The sequence below is a fragment of the Parus major genome, chromosome 11, assembly GCF_001522545.3.
Source record: "Parus major isolate Abel chromosome 11, Parus_major1.1, whole genome shotgun sequence".
NCBI classification, from domain to species: Eukaryota; Metazoa; Chordata; class Aves; order Passeriformes; family Paridae; genus Parus; species Parus major.
This window is the reverse complement of record NC_031780.1, coordinates 10,415,970-10,436,198: the sequence shown is the minus strand read 5'-3', so window position 1 is coordinate 10,436,198 and position 20,229 is coordinate 10,415,970. Positions and strand designations below refer to the sequence as shown.

The 20,229-nt window shown below is 40.1% G+C and overlaps 1 protein-coding gene across 3 annotated transcripts in view; it reads left to right on the top strand.

Annotated features, from left to right (window-relative positions):
- The window catches only part of FTO (FTO alpha-ketoglutarate dependent dioxygenase), a 224,400-nt gene extending 214,467 nt beyond the window's left edge, over positions 1-9,933 (top strand). For all 3 annotated transcript variants that reach the window (XM_015639800.3, XM_015639806.2, XM_033517243.1), the window contains one exon: positions 2,827-9,933. In XM_015639800.3, the coding sequence (XP_015495286.1) occupies positions 2,827-2,980 (154 nt within the window). In that variant the 3' untranslated portion in view covers positions 2,981-9,933. The remainder of the gene's footprint in view (positions 1-2,826) is intronic.
- Positions 9,934-20,229: the final 10,296 nt, after the last annotated feature.

The following is a 20,229-nucleotide window of genomic DNA, read 5'->3' as shown; positions in this document are numbered from 1 at the left end:
TTAATCAGAAATGTACTCATCTGGAAAGGTATGGTTTTTGCACCCTAATTCTGAGTGAGAAAGCACTTTTTTGACAGTGTTCCAGATTGTGGGAGTTTTTCAGGTGAATTGAGTATTGAACTGCCAGGTGCAGCGGTGACTGCCTAGAACCAGCCCCATACCTTTGAATATGAAAAGCTTAAGCTGTCTTTGATGTCAGCAGATCCAGCACAGGGCTTGTAATTTTGATCAAAATAGATGATTGACAAATTATAAAAATGTATCATTCCCTGCTGTTCTTGCAGCAAAGTATGGAGCAAAGCTGTAGAAATCCAACAGGAGGATGAAAGCACCATGGGATCGCTGACCTTGGAGCCCTATGGCACTGCTTTCCCTTTTTTATATTTTTACAGCACAATGATGCATTTCTGTCCTCAGACTGTTACAGCAAGTCTCAGGACCCAGCACTTCCATTCCTCTAATCCCACACATGGAATATGCAATGGCTAAAACTTCCCCAGTTGTGTGATTGCCTGGAAGCTCAGGCATGTGCCTGGTTGTGGGGAGAGCTCTCAGTGATGGCTCTGCTGGCAGCAAATAGAGAAAAAGGAAAGTAGCAAGGAGTGGCTCTTGGGCTGCCCAGGCACAGCATCACCATGACTGCTACCACATTTACAGCAACACAGACACCCACGTGGAGGAAAAGCTGGTCAATCTGTTCGTGTGAGAGAGCGAGGGAAAAAAAGACATGAAAGGTAAAAAAAGGGATCTGGAATGCTGGGGAAGCTAAAGATTGATGTATCTTTTCTGTCAGTGAATACTGTTAATAGATGTGGAAGAGAGAGAATTATTATTATTAGTAGTAGTAGTAGTAGTAGTACTAGTAGCTGAATTTTGCAGATCACATAACATGCCTGTAGTATTTGCTGGCTGAGCTTTGTGATTTGTCATCTGCAATAATCTCTACATGGCTAATTTGTCCACTTTTAGATGGAAATGCTTAAACTGGAATGTCTTATACTGCACACCAAACTGACTGTATTATTTTGTGCCAAGACAGAAAATAAAGCAAGCTTTTAAAAGCCTTATAGAGTTACGCTGTAATTAGTTTCAGCTTCCCCTGCATATTAATTTTCTCCTGTTCCTTTATATAATTTGGAAGATGTCTTCAGAACATGATGGCACAATCAGTTAAGTACCTCTCAGAACTCACACACTAAACTGCATTTGCTATAACAACTATTATAAAGCAGCCAGCAAAACAAATCCTCTGTTATTCTGTACAGTGCAGCTTATCAATGCAAACAGTTTAATATTTATGCTAAGAGGATTGTCACAAGTAGCTTCTGTTCCTTTAATTCTTGTTTTAAATAAATAATGAGAACATTTAAACACATTACTCTTCCCAGGGCCCTGAGGTCGGCTAATCTTATTATTTATGAAGTGATGTGCTACATAATAGTACTTAGTGCATGTTAACAGATGCTATTATCAGGGGCTGATGTGGAGAGCTGAAGATATATTGGAATGCTATGTGTTAATACTGTCCTTGTAGTGTAATGTACGATGGATTGAGTGCCCAGGATGCTGGTGCAGCAATTAACCACCCACCAACATGGGTGTAAAGCTGAAGTATGTTTTCTCATGGGGATTACACTGCTATTAATAATTCCCAGGAGAAGAAGACATCTTTAATTTGGCAACAGTCTCTTCCAGAAGGTCAGTGGTGTGGACAAGGAAGTTGCGTGTCAGTATTTTTAGAGTTCACTCTATTGAGGTGAAAGACACATATATGTTTAAAACAACTTTAAAGTTCTTACAAAAATTATGTGCTTTATAGAACACAAATTTTAAAAAATGTCATACAAGAGATAAAAGTTCATTTCTGCAATTTGGTTGTTACCATTTTAAAGAGCAATATAGACCTGCAGTATATACCAAAATTAAGATAATTCTCAGCATTTTTCTTTGTTTTTCCCCTCTGCAAATATTAACTAATTATTCAGCAATGTGCAAATTGTTTGAGGGGAAGGGAAAGCAGGGTGGGGGAATCCTCCTTGAACTGTGATAATGTTTTTGATGCAGCATGTATTACAGTCTAATCTTTAGAGATGTGATGGTTGACACTTACAAAAACTTTCCTCTGCAGACTGCAGTTTAGTTGAATATTATAATTAGACTTCACTAGTATTGATGAATAATCCATTTAATAAAAAACATTGTAATTTCAACATTTTCTCTGGGGACTAACATACACTAACCTCTTAATTTAATTTTATTGAAGTTTTGCCCACCCATTCATCATTGGAAGTTGTTATTAACCTCCATTTCCATTTTTCTTTATAGAATTTTCTCTTTTTATATTGCCTTTTTCAGTGCTAAGCAGGTTGATACACTTGTAAATCTCCAGCATCTACAAAGCTAGTCTGGCTTCTTTAATGTTGTTTAATCTATCCCCCCTGACCTTAATGCAGTAAATTCAGTTTAATCTTTCTCAATAATCTAGTAATACATTGGAAACCAGCAAACATTTAAATCTGATAATGATTTAATCACATACTTTAAATAACAGCTGAGATAATGAAAAAATAATTCACCATATAAAGAAACACTAACTGAGTTTTCTCTGTGATTGGCTTTTTGAGAAATCCCTATAGAAAATACAAAGCCTACAACAGAAATCAACTTCACTGGAAATGCGCAATCCATTTGGTGTCAGAAGATGTCGTATTTCTTTTTTATTATCATCTTTCTCTTTAAATTAATACTCAAATGTATCCTTGCTGAGTATTCAGTTTCTTGATACAGTTTTACTTAAGTGGTTTATCTGCTTACCTTTCTTTTCAGATGCCAGTCAGATGCAGCAGAGAGCTTGCCAGAAGACCAGAAACCAGAATGCCATCCCTTCTGGACAGATGATGATGAATGTAATATGCCTCTGCCATATGATCTAGAAGAAGTAATTGCTTATCTACAAAATCTTGTTCAATGGATAGAATAACAAGTGACCTTCCAGCCCAGAATTATTGATGCTGGTCATCTTGGGAGAAGCTTTGTCCTTATCATAAATCTTTTCAGCTTTATGATTCCTTGATCATATGTAATTTTATGTGTCGCTGCAGATTTTACCAGTCTTTACACAGTAGTTTCATTACTGTCTCATGATAAAAAAGACCAGCCCACAGATTTACAGAAGCATGAGTTTTTTAAGGCCTGAAGTCAAGAACATCAGCTTTAGTTTCCTTCTCCTCCACTCTAATTCCCATTGACCCTACAGCCCAGGGATATCTGTGTTTCACAGAATGACAGAATGGGTCAGGTTTGAAGGGACTATTTGTCTCTCTGGTTCATCTGGTCCAACCTCCCTGCTCAGGCAGGGCCATCACTGAGCACAGGGCACTGGGTTGTGTCCAGACAGCCCTGGAATATCCCCAGTGAGGGAGACTCCACATCCTCTGGCCAGTCTGTTCAGTGCCCACAGCAAAGTCCTTGCTCATGTCCAGGTGGAACTTCCTGGGCATCCTGCCTGCCCCTTCCTCCTGTCCCATTGCTGGACACCAGGAGCAGAGCCTGGTCCATCCTCTGACACCTCCTGCAGACACTGACAGACATCAGTAATGTCCCTTCTCAGCCATCTCTTCTTGAGGCTGAGCAGGCCCAACTCTGCCAGTTTTTGGACACGTTCCCTTGGTATCTGAATTTCAGCTGCCATGAGTGCCTAGAACTGTCTCTGGCCTGGCAGGTTTGGGCAACCCAAGGTGTAGCTCACACCTGTGGCAAGGCAGACTGCATTATCTGGATATCCTAATGAGAGGCCAGCTTGGGGTGAGCCTGCTGGACATCATCAAAACAGAGCTGGAAATTCTCTGTCCAGTAACACAGAGGGGCAGGAGATGCTGGAGATTCCTTTGTGCAGTGGCTCATTTTTTGACCATTTTTTCCAGATGAGGAATTCTGTAGGAGCATTCTAACGTAGATGTCAAGATTTTCTTACCATTTTGCCTCATGGCAAGTGAATACTGCTAAGAGAGATTTCTGATGTGAATCTATACCTCCTGGGCTCCCTGGAATTCAGAATTCAGTTCCTAATCATTGCTTTGTTTCTGCATGTTGTGAATTCTATTCTGAGATCAGGTGTCCCAGTGCATTGCCTAAAGAGTTGATGGTCCTAAGTAAGTAAGATCTTCCATTTGGGTTGTTTGCTTCCCTGAGAAACTAGATTTAGATTGTGTGATATTGGGTATTGCAGCATCAAGTGGGATCTACAAGCACAAACCCAGAATACCATAAGAAATGTAGCTGTTTATGATGTTTTGTAGTAACGTGCTATAAAAAGAACAATTCTGTGTGGGATGATACAGGGCGCTCCTGAATGAGATAGAGAATTTTGATTTGGTAAATTGCCATTTTAACTGAACTGGTCGGACTGACATCCAGCATCGCCACAAAAAGCAGAAAATCATTATGGTGAAAATGTACCCAGGCTGTATTACCACTACAAAAGAAGATAGTGAGATTCAGAGTTTGATGCTGCAACCAAGAAATGAATTTGCCTCCTGTGTTAAGTGGTGTTTAAAGTCTCTGCTGAGGCTGGGCTCACCCAGAGCACACCAGCTTTCTGTACTGGCAAACTACTGTGTGTGTGGATAAGGCTTGTGCTCCCAAAAATTGTACTTTTGACAGTATAACATATGCCAGACCTCCCTGGAGCTAAGGAAACTGTGCCAGTAAAAATTCAGTTTTAGTGGTATAAAACTGTGTCCACACCTACCAGCTTTTGCCAGGACAATTATATCAAGTAGAGATTATACCTCATAAGACTTTTAGTAAAGCTGTGCCAGCAAAAGTATAAATACCTGAATCAAGTGTTTCCATTGTAGTCCTGGCCTTCTGCAAAAACTTTTAGTTACCCTGTAGAATATAAAGGCTCTCTGAAGAGTAAGTTATTACTTAAACTAGGTTTGATAATATTACCTTGATCCACACATTTATCTGTTGTCTCTTGTGCCATAGATTTCATAACATTTGGAAATACTGCTATGGGCATAGCTTTCTCTTCCCTGCACTAGCTAAAGCTGGTTTTACCAGTGGGCAAATAGCACATATTTGGATTAGTGCCACACTAAACACTGTTTACTTTGGAGATCCCTTTGAGAAAAGCTAGCTGAAGATGTGGGAATTCTGCTTTTGAAAAGGCAATTCTCAGAAACAGATATTGCTTTGGAAATGAGCAATATGAATTAGACAAGCTGATGCTATAACAGTGTTAACACAGTGTTTAGGGGGACTGTTTATTTATGCTGTTACTTTATGATTACTTTGTGTTTAATTAAGCACTGCTAAAATCCACAGGGATCACAGTATTGAAAGGAATCTGACCACCACAAAGGGTGGAGAAGGCACATCAATGATGTAGTTTGTAGCTGAAGTGGATGCAAAGCTATTAAGAAAAAATGATTGGCAAATAATTATTTCCAGCAGCAGTGAAAATAAAGCCAAACCAAAACAACCTATTAGGAGACTGCTGGCAGTAATAATAGGTTTTTTAGAATACATGTTCCCAGGTCTTGCCTGTGCTTGAAGATTTAAGGCAGTGAATTAGCTGAACTAGTACTAGTCTCAGTGCTTATCTAAGCCATGGATAGCAATGACAAATGAACACCTTTGGAATGAATAACACTGAAAAAATACCAATAATCAAGTGGTTTAGGGCTCTGTGTTGCATTCCAGTCTTGCATCATCTAAATCAGTATAACCTGATTGAGTTCAGTTGAAATGCAGAAGTATGAGAAGATTTCATATCTCCAAAGCCCACAGGAGTTGATAGCAATAACATGAGCAAGATGGTGGAATTGTTTGAAGCACATAGTAATGCCAAAGGATACCCCAAAAGGAGAACACAAAGGTAAATATATAGAAAAACCCTGAGAGATCAAGTGTAAATTAGTCCTGTGTTTAGATTATGTGTTAGAAGCTGACAAATACTTTGAAGATTTCCTTCCTTTATTCAAGTAGTTATAATTTAGTTTGTTTCAATGATTCTTTAGCAATCACTTTATATTCCAGCATTAGATAACCCATTTCCTTTCTGGATGAGCTGAAAGACACAGCCTCTTATTAATGTTCTGTGTATAGCAATTGTTTGTCAAGCCTGGATGCTTTAGAAGCATGAGGACCAAGGTCAGGTTTTTTCAAGGAAGAGGTGAAATCATAAATTAACTTCTGACATTAAATTCAGTGGTTCTTTTAAAATGGTGAAGTTCACGGCTTTGCTTACATTTACTTTTCATCAGCCAGGACTGAATTGAGGTAAAATAGTTTCCTTGCACGTGTGTGTCAGGCTAAATGGATTGCAGAAGATACAGATCTGTTTGCCTGTCTGCACTTGCCTTTAGACAATATTCATCAATTTTACAAAAGCTACTGACTAAACATGGAACCAGTACAAATGAAATGCTCAAGGCAAGGGCTTTCTTTTATAAATCTGATACAGAGTTGGTTTCACACTGATAGAAAGAAAATGTTGGCAGAAAATGAAAAACTTCTATTGTTTCTGTAATTTGGGGAATGAAAGATACAGACTATTTTTAAGTATTTGATAGAAAACTGCTGTGTTATGCAATGTAATTAGAAATGTTTTTATAATGCTTTGTTCATATCCCTGTATATGAAAATATTTTATCCCATAGGTCCTTTCTTCTGCTGAAAAGGTTATGTAAATAAATAAAATTAATCTCAATACAGTAGATTTTGAAGGCCTAATACTTATGTTCTAAGCTTTACAGCAGGTTCTGATTATTTTAAGGGTAAATAAGAATGCCGTGAGTAATCAGCAACTGAAAACTGTGCAGGATGGGTAACATGCACCATAATAAATATCCCAGTCTGTTGTCTTATTATCATCTGAGTATGGTTTTAGGTTCACTTGTAGTGGTACAACATACACTATAAAATCATGCTGGACTGCTTAGTGCAGTGGGGCAGATTTAGGGATTCCATTCATGTAACAGCACAGAAATCAAAAGATAATTAAAATCCATCATGAAAGGTGACTAAAATACTGTAGTGTGTTAAGAGTTGGTATAGCAGTGCTGTTCCATCAGCCCAGTGCCATGCAGTGGAGTTTGGGCTGTTGGATATTAAACCAGGCCAGGCTTAGGTTTCCATCTAAGCTGGGCTGAGAGCAGGGCAAGATGAGGTGAGATGCACACAAGACCCAAGGATGTGCTTTCTCAAGGCCACAACTTCATTAACTGGGCTCATATGGGAGTCATTGAGCTCAAACTTGTACAGTGCAGGTCAGGATCCCTCTCTTAATTGTTACCACCTGGTGCAAAGTTAATGTTTGCTCCCTAAATGCATTCCTGCCCCTGACAGCCAGTCCTCAGCTCTCTGCTGATAGCTGACCACTGTCAGCTCACACCAAGGTCACAGAGTTGGGAAGAGTGGTTGTTCCACTGTAGCAAAAGGGATGAGAAACTCTCATCCCCAGCTCCATGGACTGAGTACTTACAAACATTCTCCTTCTCATTTGGGATTCTAGTTGCTGCAGCTCATCTTCTGTCCTGTCCCACCAGGACAGTGATATGACACAGGAAAGGGTCAGACAAGAATTCTGTTTGCATGAGGTTCCTCATCAAAAGCAGACACCCATTGCACTCCCCATAAGAGTAGAAAGTTCAGGACTACCATAATCTGCCTTTAGAAGGTGGGAGCTGCTAGGAAGTGATGAAGGACTGTGGCTACACCACCTGTACAGGCAGAGGCAATCCTGAATAGAACCACTGCTCTCTTTCCTGTCCAAACTAACTCTTCAACGTGGCTGGGCTTGCACCTTCATTTACATTCATCTGTCCTCTTCATCGTAGCCTGAGGGCATTCATTGAACAAAAGAAGATAATATATACAATTACAAAAAGACTGTACATAGAAAGGCTACAGAACTGGCTGAATAACATGTAAAATAAAAGCCAAGAAATAACTGATAAAATTAGCACATTAAAATGTTGATATTTAGGCATAAGCACTTCACATGTCATGGGAACTATCGTTTCTCTTCTTGTTGGTTAAGAGATAACATTCATAATCCTAAAGGATGTATTGTTACATGCTATGGTTTATATCCTCTAAATCTCCACTGGTTTTACAGGGCTTGTCCATGATGATCAAGAATTTGGTCACAAAAGTTGTTCTCCTCCCCCTCCCTATGGTCAAATACTTGCTTTCATGCCAACACATCTTGGTCTGATTAGTCCCCTTGATTACAGGCTAAAGTAAAAAGTCAGGTGTATAAGATTCCCATTATCCTTTATTCCACTGCTTCTAAGAACAGGTCAGATAGAGTTATTTCAGTGAAAATGTGAACAATCAACTTCTGTTTACCATTAACCTTCAGTTTTCTTTTCTTAAAATCAAATCAGGGCTTGGTAGGCAGTTATTTTCATACATGTCCCTTGATCAGTGGAACAATCTGTCAAAAGCCATTAAAGCCTCTATTAGGTTGAATTGCATTCAAAGTTAAGCTTTCCAATCATCTGAAGGGCTGTGATGATTGTTTTTAATATAGTATACATTGATTTCTCTCTCAGAGTAGCAACATAACTTTGAAACTAAGTGTGTATGACTTGAGCATTTTGCTCTCCAGTATATCTTGAGAAGCTTTGTTTCTTGTGGAAGATGAATGTCTGCATGAAAAAGGAAAAAAGAAAATGCAGTGGAATTACCTCTTTAATGTCATAAATTTTTAACTTTTCCTAGTTCATTGTAACCCTGAAGATGTTACATATGAAACAGGAAAAAATTTTCCAGGATCTCTTTCCTCAACAGCTTCACTGAAAAATGTATCTAATTGTACTGATATTTTAAAAGTGGCTCTTTATCTTAAGATATCAGGATGCTTTACACAGAGAAACTGAGGCAGAGGTGAAAAGTGCAGCTGGGATCTGAGTACCAACGCTGGGAGGAGTGTTATGTAACCCCCTGCTGCTGGCATATCTCTGTTACTTCCAGTAATCAGCTCAGTTTACAGATTAAAGATGCTCTCACAGAACTTGTTGTTCTCCAAAATTATAGCTGAAAGTTGAGCTGGAGTCTGTCCTACTCATGTCATATTTAGCACAATATTTAATTGCATAACATACAATAATATATCTCATATAATAGAGATCTTTCAGACTTCCTAAGGTTTGATTAAAACTTTCCAGTGAATCTTTTTGTTACATTCCAAGTCCCTGAGCTCTCAATGGGAAAGAGATTTTATTGGATTGAAATGATTCCGTGGAGAATATGCAGTATAAAATACAATATAAAATAATACTATCCCCACTCTTCTAGATCTATTTTAAGTATTTCCACTGTATGCCCCACAAGGTGGTACAGCTGCTGTATTAGGAAACTCCTAAGACATACCTAATAATACCCTGTTGGTATTCGTGCTGTTTTTACCAAGGTGAAGGTGAGTTGTTGAAGCAAACTGGAATGCTGGTTATGCACCTGTTAGCACTTTGGTCTGGTACTTATTTGGTAGTCTGGTAGTACTTTACTGAGAGCACTCTTTTACTAGCTATTTTTATGAACATCCTAATAAATTATTATCCAACATCAAAGAATTCCACAATTCTTCTTTTGCTGTTCTTTTCTATTGACTGATGCCCCTTCTTTCCCTTTTGTCTCAGTATTAACAGTAATATTATTAAAGAGTTTTGTTCTTTGTTAGGCTGATGTGACCTTAAAGTGAGAAAACTTTAGAATTATGTGTCAGATATTCCCTGAAGTACATTTCTTTTCAAACCAATTTATTAGGTTATTTTGACTCCTTTTTTATTTGCTACTTTTTCTTAAGATCTATTTATAGAGCTCTGCAAGATATACAGTGATATGTAAGTTTGTATTATGCATTTACTAATTTACTGACATTTATCAAATAAACTGCTTCAAGAGTCTGTTTATCTGTCATTTGTCCTTCAGAGGCTGTTAGTTCTGGTCTTCAGTATCTCATTGTTGCAGTGCATGGAGGTTCAGGTGCATAGGTGACAAAATTGGGTTCTGTAAGCTCTCTATATGCCAAATAGGGAGAGAGAAACTTTGTCAAAGCACCAAACTCAAAGATGCTGAGTCTATTCTTCAGTGGCACATTGGACACAACCTGAACTGTGTGTCAAGTCCAAGCACCCTCATCTGCCTATGCTGGCAATTTAATAATGGTAAACAGAAAAAATAGATGGTGGAGGGTTTGTTTTGATTCTTGAATTGATAAGAATTAAGTGCTGGTTATATTGTAAATCCTCTAGTAAGGAAATGAGAATAATTTCTGTGCCTCTGGTAAGACTCATCATAAATGAGAAAGACTGACTTCTATTCCCTGTAAGAGTGTTTCCTTCAGCAAAAAATTATGTCTCTGCTAGGTTTAGAACACATTCTTCTGGAGTGCAACCTTACACTTCCCATGTCTGACACAAACTGTTCCATTATGTGAGTAGTAGGAACTCAGTGCCCACCAAAACTGCATCAGCCTGAGTGTATAACCTGTTCCATGTTTGTTGCAGTAAGAGCTTGCAATTTAAAATATATGTAGTCATGTTAAACAAGGCAATGTCAAAGAAATGTGTCTTGTACATAGACTAAGGTAGTGAGGTTTGTGATGTCCATTCATAAAGAGTTTCATTTCACAGGTTTGTACACACCCATATCAGATTTTGTGTACGATTGTGCTATGTCAGAGGAGTAGTTGTCCTTAGCTGTCTCTTTCCTTGTGGAAATCTGTGTCCATGCTATCCCAGATTCGAGTGGGAGAGCAAGGCAAGGACTGAAACTGCAGATTTCCTGTGATGCTCTGACAGGAGCCCTTGTAGAGATCAGGAGAGGGATTAGATGTGCACGTGGGGCATATGGCTGAGATGCACTGCAGTGCTCTGTAATTCCTGGGGTTCCCTTAAGGCCAAAGGCTGTGTGCCCAAATTATTCTGCATTAGTAGATTCCAGCCAAGAGATGATGGAAATGTGACTAATATTGGCCAGGATGGAACAGAGTCTCCAAGTAAAAAAGTTGACAGAGAGCATTATTAACACACACTCCAGCTCAGAGTCAGCAAGGCATCCAAGAGGTGAGAAATTTGATTTCTTAGCCTAGAACATTGTTTCCTTGGCTTTAGAAAACGTTTAATTGATTTAAATAAAAGCCAGGCAACTGGATGGAGACACATTTGCAAAACCAACGTCTGAAACATTTCTTATAATCCATTGTGATACACGTATTTAGAAAGACCAAGATGAGTGTCCCTGGGATCTAGAAAGCCTTGAGCTGTTCCTTTTTTTTTCCTTTTTTTTACTCAGAACATACTTTTCCTTAACTTTTCCTAAAAATGGGTTAAACACATGGCAGTGGTGACCTTCCAGAAAAAATAAATAAATGAAAAAGATGCAATAATCTTTGCTGGAGGGACACAGCCACAAGGTTTGTAAAAGTTTGTATCACTATGAATTCTTGCTTTTTCAGTGGGTCCAGAGTATGCTTTTAGAGTTCGTAACTGAATCAATTTATCTTCTAAATACATACATGCAAGTTGTCATCTAATCTATATGATTCCTCCTTTGCACAATTATATTTCCTCTCATCTGGTCTGAATAAAACTTGCTGCATAATTATCACTAAGATTTTGAAAATAGCAGCACTTCATTAATTAGGTTTCTGCTATCCTGTTCCTAGTTGCATGTTAATTATTAAGGTGAAAATAAAGGACACTTTTCATAAGCCTTCATATTTTCTGTTTACAAGTATTCTGCTAACATCTAATAAACTTAATGGCCTCTAACAACAAGAGGAAGTGAAATCCTACTTAGTAAATTCATAGCTTTTCAATGTATCTTGTGGCTTTATGGTATGTCAAACTGTAGGAATGTAAAAGCGGTTTAAGAAGCTGTTGCTGGATTCAACTAGCTGCAGAAACTTTTAAGTTATTTTTGTTTCTCCTTTATTGCTTAACCTCTGGGGCCTAAGTGTGGGCTACTTGATAAAGCAGTCATTCAGGAACTTGAAACTATACAAGCTTTGACTTGATAGACTTGGAACAAGATCTTGTATTAAACATACGTTTTAAAAATATAATTTCAAATCTGGAAATTGATTGTGGCTTGACCTGTATATACTGAAGAGCTCACTGTTCCTTACTTTCTTTGCTTTACTGACAATATTATTAGATCTATTGTTCTTTTACTAGAACTCCCAGCAGATATAAGAAAAATCAATGTAGAGCAAAGCATATTGGACAACAGCACTTTCATTAGTGTCAGGGCCACAACTGACTAACTAAGACTAATTTATGACATTTCCACTTTTAAAGGTTGCAAATTCTTGTATTATGCATTTTCTGGTATTCTCAGGGGGGCAGAGTTAAACATGCATGAAGCAGGCTTGGAACAGAGCAGTCTTTTTAAAAAGTTCAATATAAAACACTGATTTTTTTTACATGCCAATGTGAGAATTATAAATCACAAGGAATTTCTCTCCAATGGTTTTTTTTTTGTTGTTTTTTTTTTTAAACATAGCATATATCCAAAGTTACACTTCCCAGCATTTTGTATTTGTCTGCATACCCTTCCATTGACTCATTTCAATGAACTGCTGGACAGGGTGATCTCTCAGGTGCCTATTGCAGTGCACATTTGGCACTTGCCTGGTGCAGAGCAGGATGCAAAGGGATCTCTGAGGATGCATCCCTTCCCCACATCATTGCCTGAGCCAGCTCATCTTGGATTGAGGATGCTCAGGGGTCTGTAGTTCAAAAACACATCTGCCCAGCTAATGGGGTCAGAACTTCTCCTTCCAATAATGGATTGGTTCTCTCTAGGGTAAAGTGCCTCTAAGAGAAATTGAGAGGAGATCCATCCTTAAATAAGATTTGATGCAGCCCAGGAGAATGACAATTACATCTTTTGCTAACACTATTTCTGAGGCAAAGTCATGCTTTGAAGGAAACAGGATGATGGGGTACTTGGGGAGATTTTTGTAGTGCAGTGACTAGCAGGTCCATTTTATAGAAGAGTTCTGTGAGAGAGAAAATGAAACTCATGTAAGTGGCTCCTCTGTTGCAGACAGTGAGAAGTGTCCCTGTGTGGGTCACCTTAGTAAAGTCTGGGTTATTTTCTTCTTGGACTAGGTGCAGCTGGTGACAGCAGCAGATACTTTTTTCCAGCAGATGAAAAACACAAGAACCACTCCTGGGGTTGAAGTCCAGGGACCCAGCTGAGATGTACAGTAAAAGAGGCATTCAGAAGGGGCTGCCAAAATCAAGTTAGAGCTGCAATTAGAATTCATACCTGGATGAATTCATACCTTCACTGTGTCCATGGTGTAAGTCTCAGCCATGGAGGGTCTGGGGTAGGGCTGGGCAGGGGTGATTTCATTGGAGACAGTGAGCTGTGTCCACATCTGAACTTACTCCCTCTCATACTCAGACATTATTTCCCCACATTGTGCAGGACTGTGCACACTCTAGCAGCAAACCTGCCCCAGAGTCAGCAGCACAGGGAGGACACCATGGGTGTGCAGAAATCCTGTGACAGGGAAGGGAGATCCCAGCAGTTAGAAGGCATTAGAGCCACCACTGAGCTCATGTGTATCTGAACAAAAGCAGGGTGAGTTTGTTTACTCCTCTAATTCCATATTACTGATTCACAGAAAGGGATTTTTCAACCATTATTCTTAAATTCAAATCCTGATTTTCATGGCAGGCCTGGGGCTGAAATATAAATTGGAGGTGGGGGCAGTAGCTGATATTTTGCCTGTCTCTGACCACTTAATTTTCTATTTTGTAATTCCACAGCTTTCTGCACATGTCACTTTTACATGCAAGATGCAGCAGTAGGCTCTCCAGTCATTGATCCTGATTTAACTGGTGTCAGTCATCCATTTTGGACACTTGCATAATACTTCTGACTCCTACATCAGCACTGGCTTGTCAGAAGTTCAAGCTGCATGGCAGCACCTCAACCCCTTCAGAATCGTGGCTGCAGCGCCTCTGCTCCCACCTTCTTGCTGTCACCCGGTGTGAGAGAGGGCACAGCTCTCCCTCTTACCCTCCTTGTCTCTTTCCCAGCTTTTTCATAGGTACTTGCACTTACTGCTGGCCCTGACCCTGTGATGGGGGTCCCTTTCCTTGAAGAAACAACTCAGTGGTAGTGATGAGACGCTGGAATAGGTTACCCAGAGAAGCTGTGAAGTCACAGCCCTGGAAGTGTTTGAGGTTTGGGTCTAGGGGAAAGTGTCCCTGCCCAGTGCAGGGGGCTTGGAACAAGCTGATCTGTAAGGTCTCTTCCAACCCCAGCCATTCTGTGATTTTGAGAGTCGGCTGCCTCTGTTCCCTGTGACAGCTCTCCTGTGATTGCTGGTGACACTCCTCTGTCTGCTGCCCTGGCGTCCTGCTTGCCCTTACCTGCACTCTCCGTGGCACCAGCTGATGTCACCTACAGCTGTGTCCTGTCCCTGTCCCACTGATGGCAGCAGCAGGGTGCTGGGGCAGTGCTGGGCTGGCTGGGGGGGACAGCCAGGTGCTGTTGCTGGCACATCCCCTTTGCATCACTTCAGCACTCAGCTGGCAGTAGGTGTGAAAAGACAACATCAAGGCTGTCTTTGTGAAATGGTTTGACACAACGTGGCACGTTTTGTCATGTGCCATAATATTTTATGCCTTTTTTTTCCTCTTTGAGAACAACCATGTAGCTCCTTGTTAGTGGCTAATAAACAGGAACAGAAAAATCTCTCCAGCTATGCATTCATAAGTTTGCATTCTGTGGCCAAGGAGGGAGTTAAATGTACAGGTATCTAATGGAGCCATAGAATGGTTACAAAGAGCTGCACAAGCAAACGAATGTCTATGTGGCTCTTTACCCCTCAGAACTCCAAAAGAGAACAAAAAGGGGCTGATCTGAAAGTAGTTGCAGGCTGGGGTTTCAACATTCCTGTGGAGTACCTGCCCTACCTCTGCCCATCTGCCAGTGCCACTTGTGTTGTAGCTCTGTAGCCTCCCTGCTCTGCTCCCTTTGGTGTTGCCAGAGGTAAACAGCACTGCAGCATCAGCATTTGCTTCCCAAGGCAGCCCTCTGACTGCTCCCCATCACCACCTGAGCAGTGCTGAACACTCTGCCACTCCTTCCTAATTCTCATTTATTGTATGTACCTTTCAGAGCTTCACAGGGCAAAAGATAAAAGAATACAAGTTCCTGTAGTGTAAATAAAAATCTCAGTGCTAAGGAGCAACCCTGAAATGTACGGCAGGATTTTCTATTATTTAGAAACACTGTAAATCATTATTTTATGGAGAAGTAAAATATGTAAAAACATTTCTGTATAGTTCTTTTCTAAATCTAACACAGAAGCTATTCCCCTCTTTTTAAAGCAACCATTTAATAAAGTCTGACACTTAGCAATGTTTTGAAATAATTTCTGCTGCTCTGCCAGCAGTTAGCTTTGCTGTGAATCTCTAAAGACAAATCCATCTACAGTGAATCTAGCAAAATTCAGCTCTGTGTTGTATGTCAGGGTTGAGGACTACTTGTCAGCTCTGGCACTGTCAGATTTTATCTTTAAATATGACAGGCAATTTGTTCAGGGAGCACTTCTGAATGACAAGATATAGTGGTGTTGTAAAACATGGCACCTGTGTGGTATGCCCTGCCTCTGTGGACATCAGAGGCTATTGTTTCCTTTGCTATTAGACAGCCACAGTCACACAATAAGGTGTGTAAAATGTTCACAGAAACCTTTTAAATAGAGTAGCAGGAAAGTAGATACCCTCCGGTCATTTAAGTCAGGCCATTTATCATTTTATCTTATAAAACGCAACATTCGCTAAAATGCGATGTAAAGAGGAAACCAAATGCTCTGCTGAGCAATGTCAGTGCAAGCCAAGGGTTTGAGCCATGCTGTAATAAAAGAGGGTTATCTTTAAAGTGAAGTGCAATAGGAAAATTAGGATTTTAACTCCTTCCCTGTCAGACAGCAGCAAGAGCCATGCAAAGGGCTGGTGTTGGCATATGGGATGAGTCTGGTCCCGCTGAAAAATCCTGTTGCGACAGTGGGGCTTCCTGGAAGGGGGCAGTGAGAGCACATGATGAAACATTAACACACCTAATATGTTTGGTTTAACAATAAATAAATAGACATTTAGACATAATTACCTTGAAATATAAACAAGATCAGACTGGGGAAATTCAAGTGGAGGCATTATGGGTATGCCACTGCCAAAGTCAAGAGAGGGTTTTTCCCCCCTGCAAGAGCCATGTGTTCATGGGACTGGTGAGCAGCCTTGTTCAGAACCTGAGTGTAAAACTGAGTCAGTCTAGCAGTCTGATACTGCAGGGACACTGCATGCAGCCATATCCCAGTACACCTGTGCTAATGCTCTTGCCCTGCTCACAGGGAGTGGTGTCTGGACTCTGCAGGACCTGGGAGGGGGCCAGCTCACTCTTTTAAAATTGAAAAAAAATTCCCTTTAGACTTTTGTGTTGGCCTGTTCCTGTTACCAAAGAGGTGGCCAAGGTGCTGCTGAGTGCCTGTGCAATTGCCTGTCATCCAGGGCAGTCTGTGTCTGTCCTGTGGAGCTGATCCCTCACCTGTTCAGGACTTGTAGCCTTTGCACATGAACCAGCTCCTGAGGCCTCTCCTTCCCAACCACTGCCCTGCTCCTCACTGTCATTGTTTATCTGCCAGCAAGAGAAACTGCTTTACAGCCAGGGGAGGAGGTACAGGCCTGCCCTCATGGGTGAAAGAAGGGATTTGATCCTTGATGTGCATCCCAGTTGCCCTTGGGGGCCAGGCAGAGTCTGGGCTCTCATAAATCTGTACCATGAGAAGACTGAGTTAAGGCCATTCTTTGTAGATTTTCCAAGTCCAGGAAGAGGGAAAATGTTGAATGATAGGGGTTTGATTAGCACTAACACTGTGATTAAGTCAGCTGGAAGGCATGCAATACTGGGATTTTACTTAAAGTCTCAAGCCCTGGAAATGAGGGATTCTGTAAGAACATTGTTTTAATTTTTATGTAAGAAGCAAGTGTTTGGACTTCATGTTTACAGCTGAATGAAATAGAAGTGAGCTCTGCAAACTCAAACACTAGGTGGCAAATACACTGACATCAGTTAAAACCTAATGTTAGTAGCCTAATACCTCAATTTTTGCAGCCTGCCCTGTTAATAGCATTTAGTGATGTCAGTAGTGGTGTGCATGTAGCTTTGGCATGGCAGCTGGAACAAAAATAAAAGTAATACAAGGTGAATGGGTGGTGGGTTTGGTAATTAGGAAGATGTAGAATATGTACAAACAGATGCCTCATTAGGAAGGACTTGGCATAGTTTAAATATACTTTTTTGTTCTTATTATGAAAAGAAATTAAGTAATGTCTTTTTACCTTGGTGTAACTACTTTAAAGGAAATTCTCTAAATGAAGAAGTAGCCATGCTATTTGTTTTTTGGCAGACAAAACTATTTGTCCTCTTCACTCTTAGTATGATTTCCTCATCTTCAGTAGAAGAAAATAATACTTTTGTTTTTAAGTGGAATAACTGAGTTCAGATATTTATAAATTCTCCTCAGATGCTTTTATCTGTTCCTTTTTTACATACAAGGTTGCCATAATTTTAGAACCACTGGGAAGTCGAGCATTCATCTTACATAGGCAAAGATCTTTAATGATTAGCCCCATATTCTGAGATGGTTTCTACAATGAATGGATAGCAAGAAGCATCTCCAGAGGGTTAATCATTCCACCTGGATTTGGTATTTATTTCATGTTTGCATGAACTGTCGCTGAAGAAGTCCATCTCTTCCCATTGACTCTGGAGAGAGATGAGGTAACTTGCTTGTGTAACTTTCAGCTAAATTTGGCTGAGGAAAATCATCTGTAGTCACCTAAATCCCTTGACTTGCTCCCTGACATAGCAGCCTAGACAGATCACAAAGGTGTTTTCAAGCATGTTTGCCTTCTCTTTGTTCACCGGCATTTGACCATTTGTGATAGAGCTTCATAATGGAACCTAATTCAAAGGGCTTTTAAAAACAAGGAGAAAGATTTTTTTGTAATTAATAGTGATGGATGACTGGTATGGTCACACAGAACAACATAAATCTTTGTGCCATGCCCAGTGCTAAAAAGCAGACAAACTCTAGCTGAGGGAACTCGGGTACTTAAACACAGGAAAGTCATACGGGGAAAGGGGTTTAGACCTCACATCCATTAGGAGGGCAGATAAACACCCAGTGAAGTAATTTTGCCTGCCCATCACCGAATAATGTACTCTGAAAGGAAGTGCTGCACTTCAGTTCCACCCTCCTCAAGCAAGTGGCTTTGCCAGCAGTTTTAGAGAGAACACAGTCAGAGAGAAAAAACCCCTCAAACACTAATGAAGGGGTACATACATAAAAGTAACTGCCCCAAATCAGAAGCAGCTCTGAGTAATTATCAGTTATCTACCAGTGGATTTTCCTGAGGCATGAGATATAAAATACTTCATATATATTTCAAATGCTGTGTATTTACTGGGGTGTATGTTATAGAGCTGTATAAGAAGTACTAGTATCAAGGAATAAGAAGATATTTTTTTACAGGTGAAAATTGAAAATTTGGGATAAAAGTGTACTGATCAGCAGTGAAAAATACATAGACATCTCACAAACTGTGTGCCAGTGTATAATCTTTTGCTGCTACAGCAATTTCTCCTCTTAAATACTTTCATTTGAATATTGCTGTTACAGGAAACCTGAGATGTGCCAGGTAGGGAGAAGTAGTTAATCACATTATGCACTCTACAAGTGGTGAGCAGGCTTTATTAGTTTCTTCTATAGATAAAATTAAGTGATATCTGGGAAATATCTGCAATAAATGTATTTTGGGTTTTTCTTTTTTTTTTGGTTTAGTAGTCTCCTTGTGTCCTCAGTTTGTGTTTTCTAAGCCATGAAGGTGGTTATCATATAAGTTGGGCTTAGGTAGGAATCAAAATGATGGCATCAAATGCACAGGAACAGATTTCTTTGTTAGGAAAAATTACAATTCATTAATGCACAAGAGGCCACCCCTCTGTGGGCCCAAGCCACAATGGATGTGATTATCCATAGCTGGAGCTACTCTGAGATGACAGGCAATGGGAGCAAAAACTTCATTGATTTCCCAGCTGCCCAGGAGAATGGCTTGAGTCTGTGAAGGGGAGCTAGAACTGTGATGGGGAGGAACTCAAGGAGCCTGGAAGAAGAAGTTGATGGACATGCCTGAAAGCAGAAAGGTAAGTGGGAGTGTTTTCCCATGCTCCTGAATTTATGATGGTGTTTTGCACAAAGTCTTGCATTTGGTAGAGTAAATATTTGAGTATGTTCTGTGGTTAATAGAGGGATCAAATTCAGGCAAGCACACTTTGCCTCAGGACTCCTCCAGCTGTAGGAGCGAGGCTTTGTACCCCTCTGGACCAAGTTTGGCTAGGGAGCAGTGTTTACTCCAATGCTTTTTAATTCATTGTCTTAAAGGCTGTTGAATTTATGGCAACTTTAATCAAATATGAAATAAAAATGCAAGTCTCAGTGATCGAAGTTCTGAAATTGTTTTTTGAAGTTTGGAATGTGACAAAACAAGAGTGGGAGACAGCAGTGTCCCTTCTGAGGAAGCAGCAGGACATGCCCATCACTGTCCCTTTGGAGCAGCCAGCTGGTCAGTCAGTCACAGCAAGGGCTCTGTCCTGTGTAGAGGGAACACTAAACAACAGGGAGAGAGCAAAACTGTTTTGGTGAGGACATAAGGGCAGGATTTTGGTGACAAAGAAGCTGAATTTATGGGAAATTAGTCTTCATTAGTTCTGCTGTTAACACAACCTCTTTCTGGTAAGCCTGAGAAAACCAGGGCTTTCTCTGTTTTACACTAATAAAACTAGGTTAATGTTATTTAAAATGCTTTGGCTGTACAAGTTTCCCATAAGCTTCCAGCAATTATCCACAATGGATGCACATTCTTAACTCATGTTTGATTTTAATAGTCAGTGTGACACTGAGTAGAATTGGATTGGGCACTGAGCTTTTCAGTCCCAAACCACCAAGTGCACTTACACTTAGATTTAAATAGCATGAGTTTCAATTGGGAAAATGTGGCTTTGCTGGATCCAAGCTGGTGCTTGGTATCCCAGTTTTGTAACTTTTTGAGCAGAGGTTTTTCATAAGAATAAATCATTTCACGTGGTTTCCTAAAGAAGTGTGTTTGCAATTGTGCCATGTGCTCA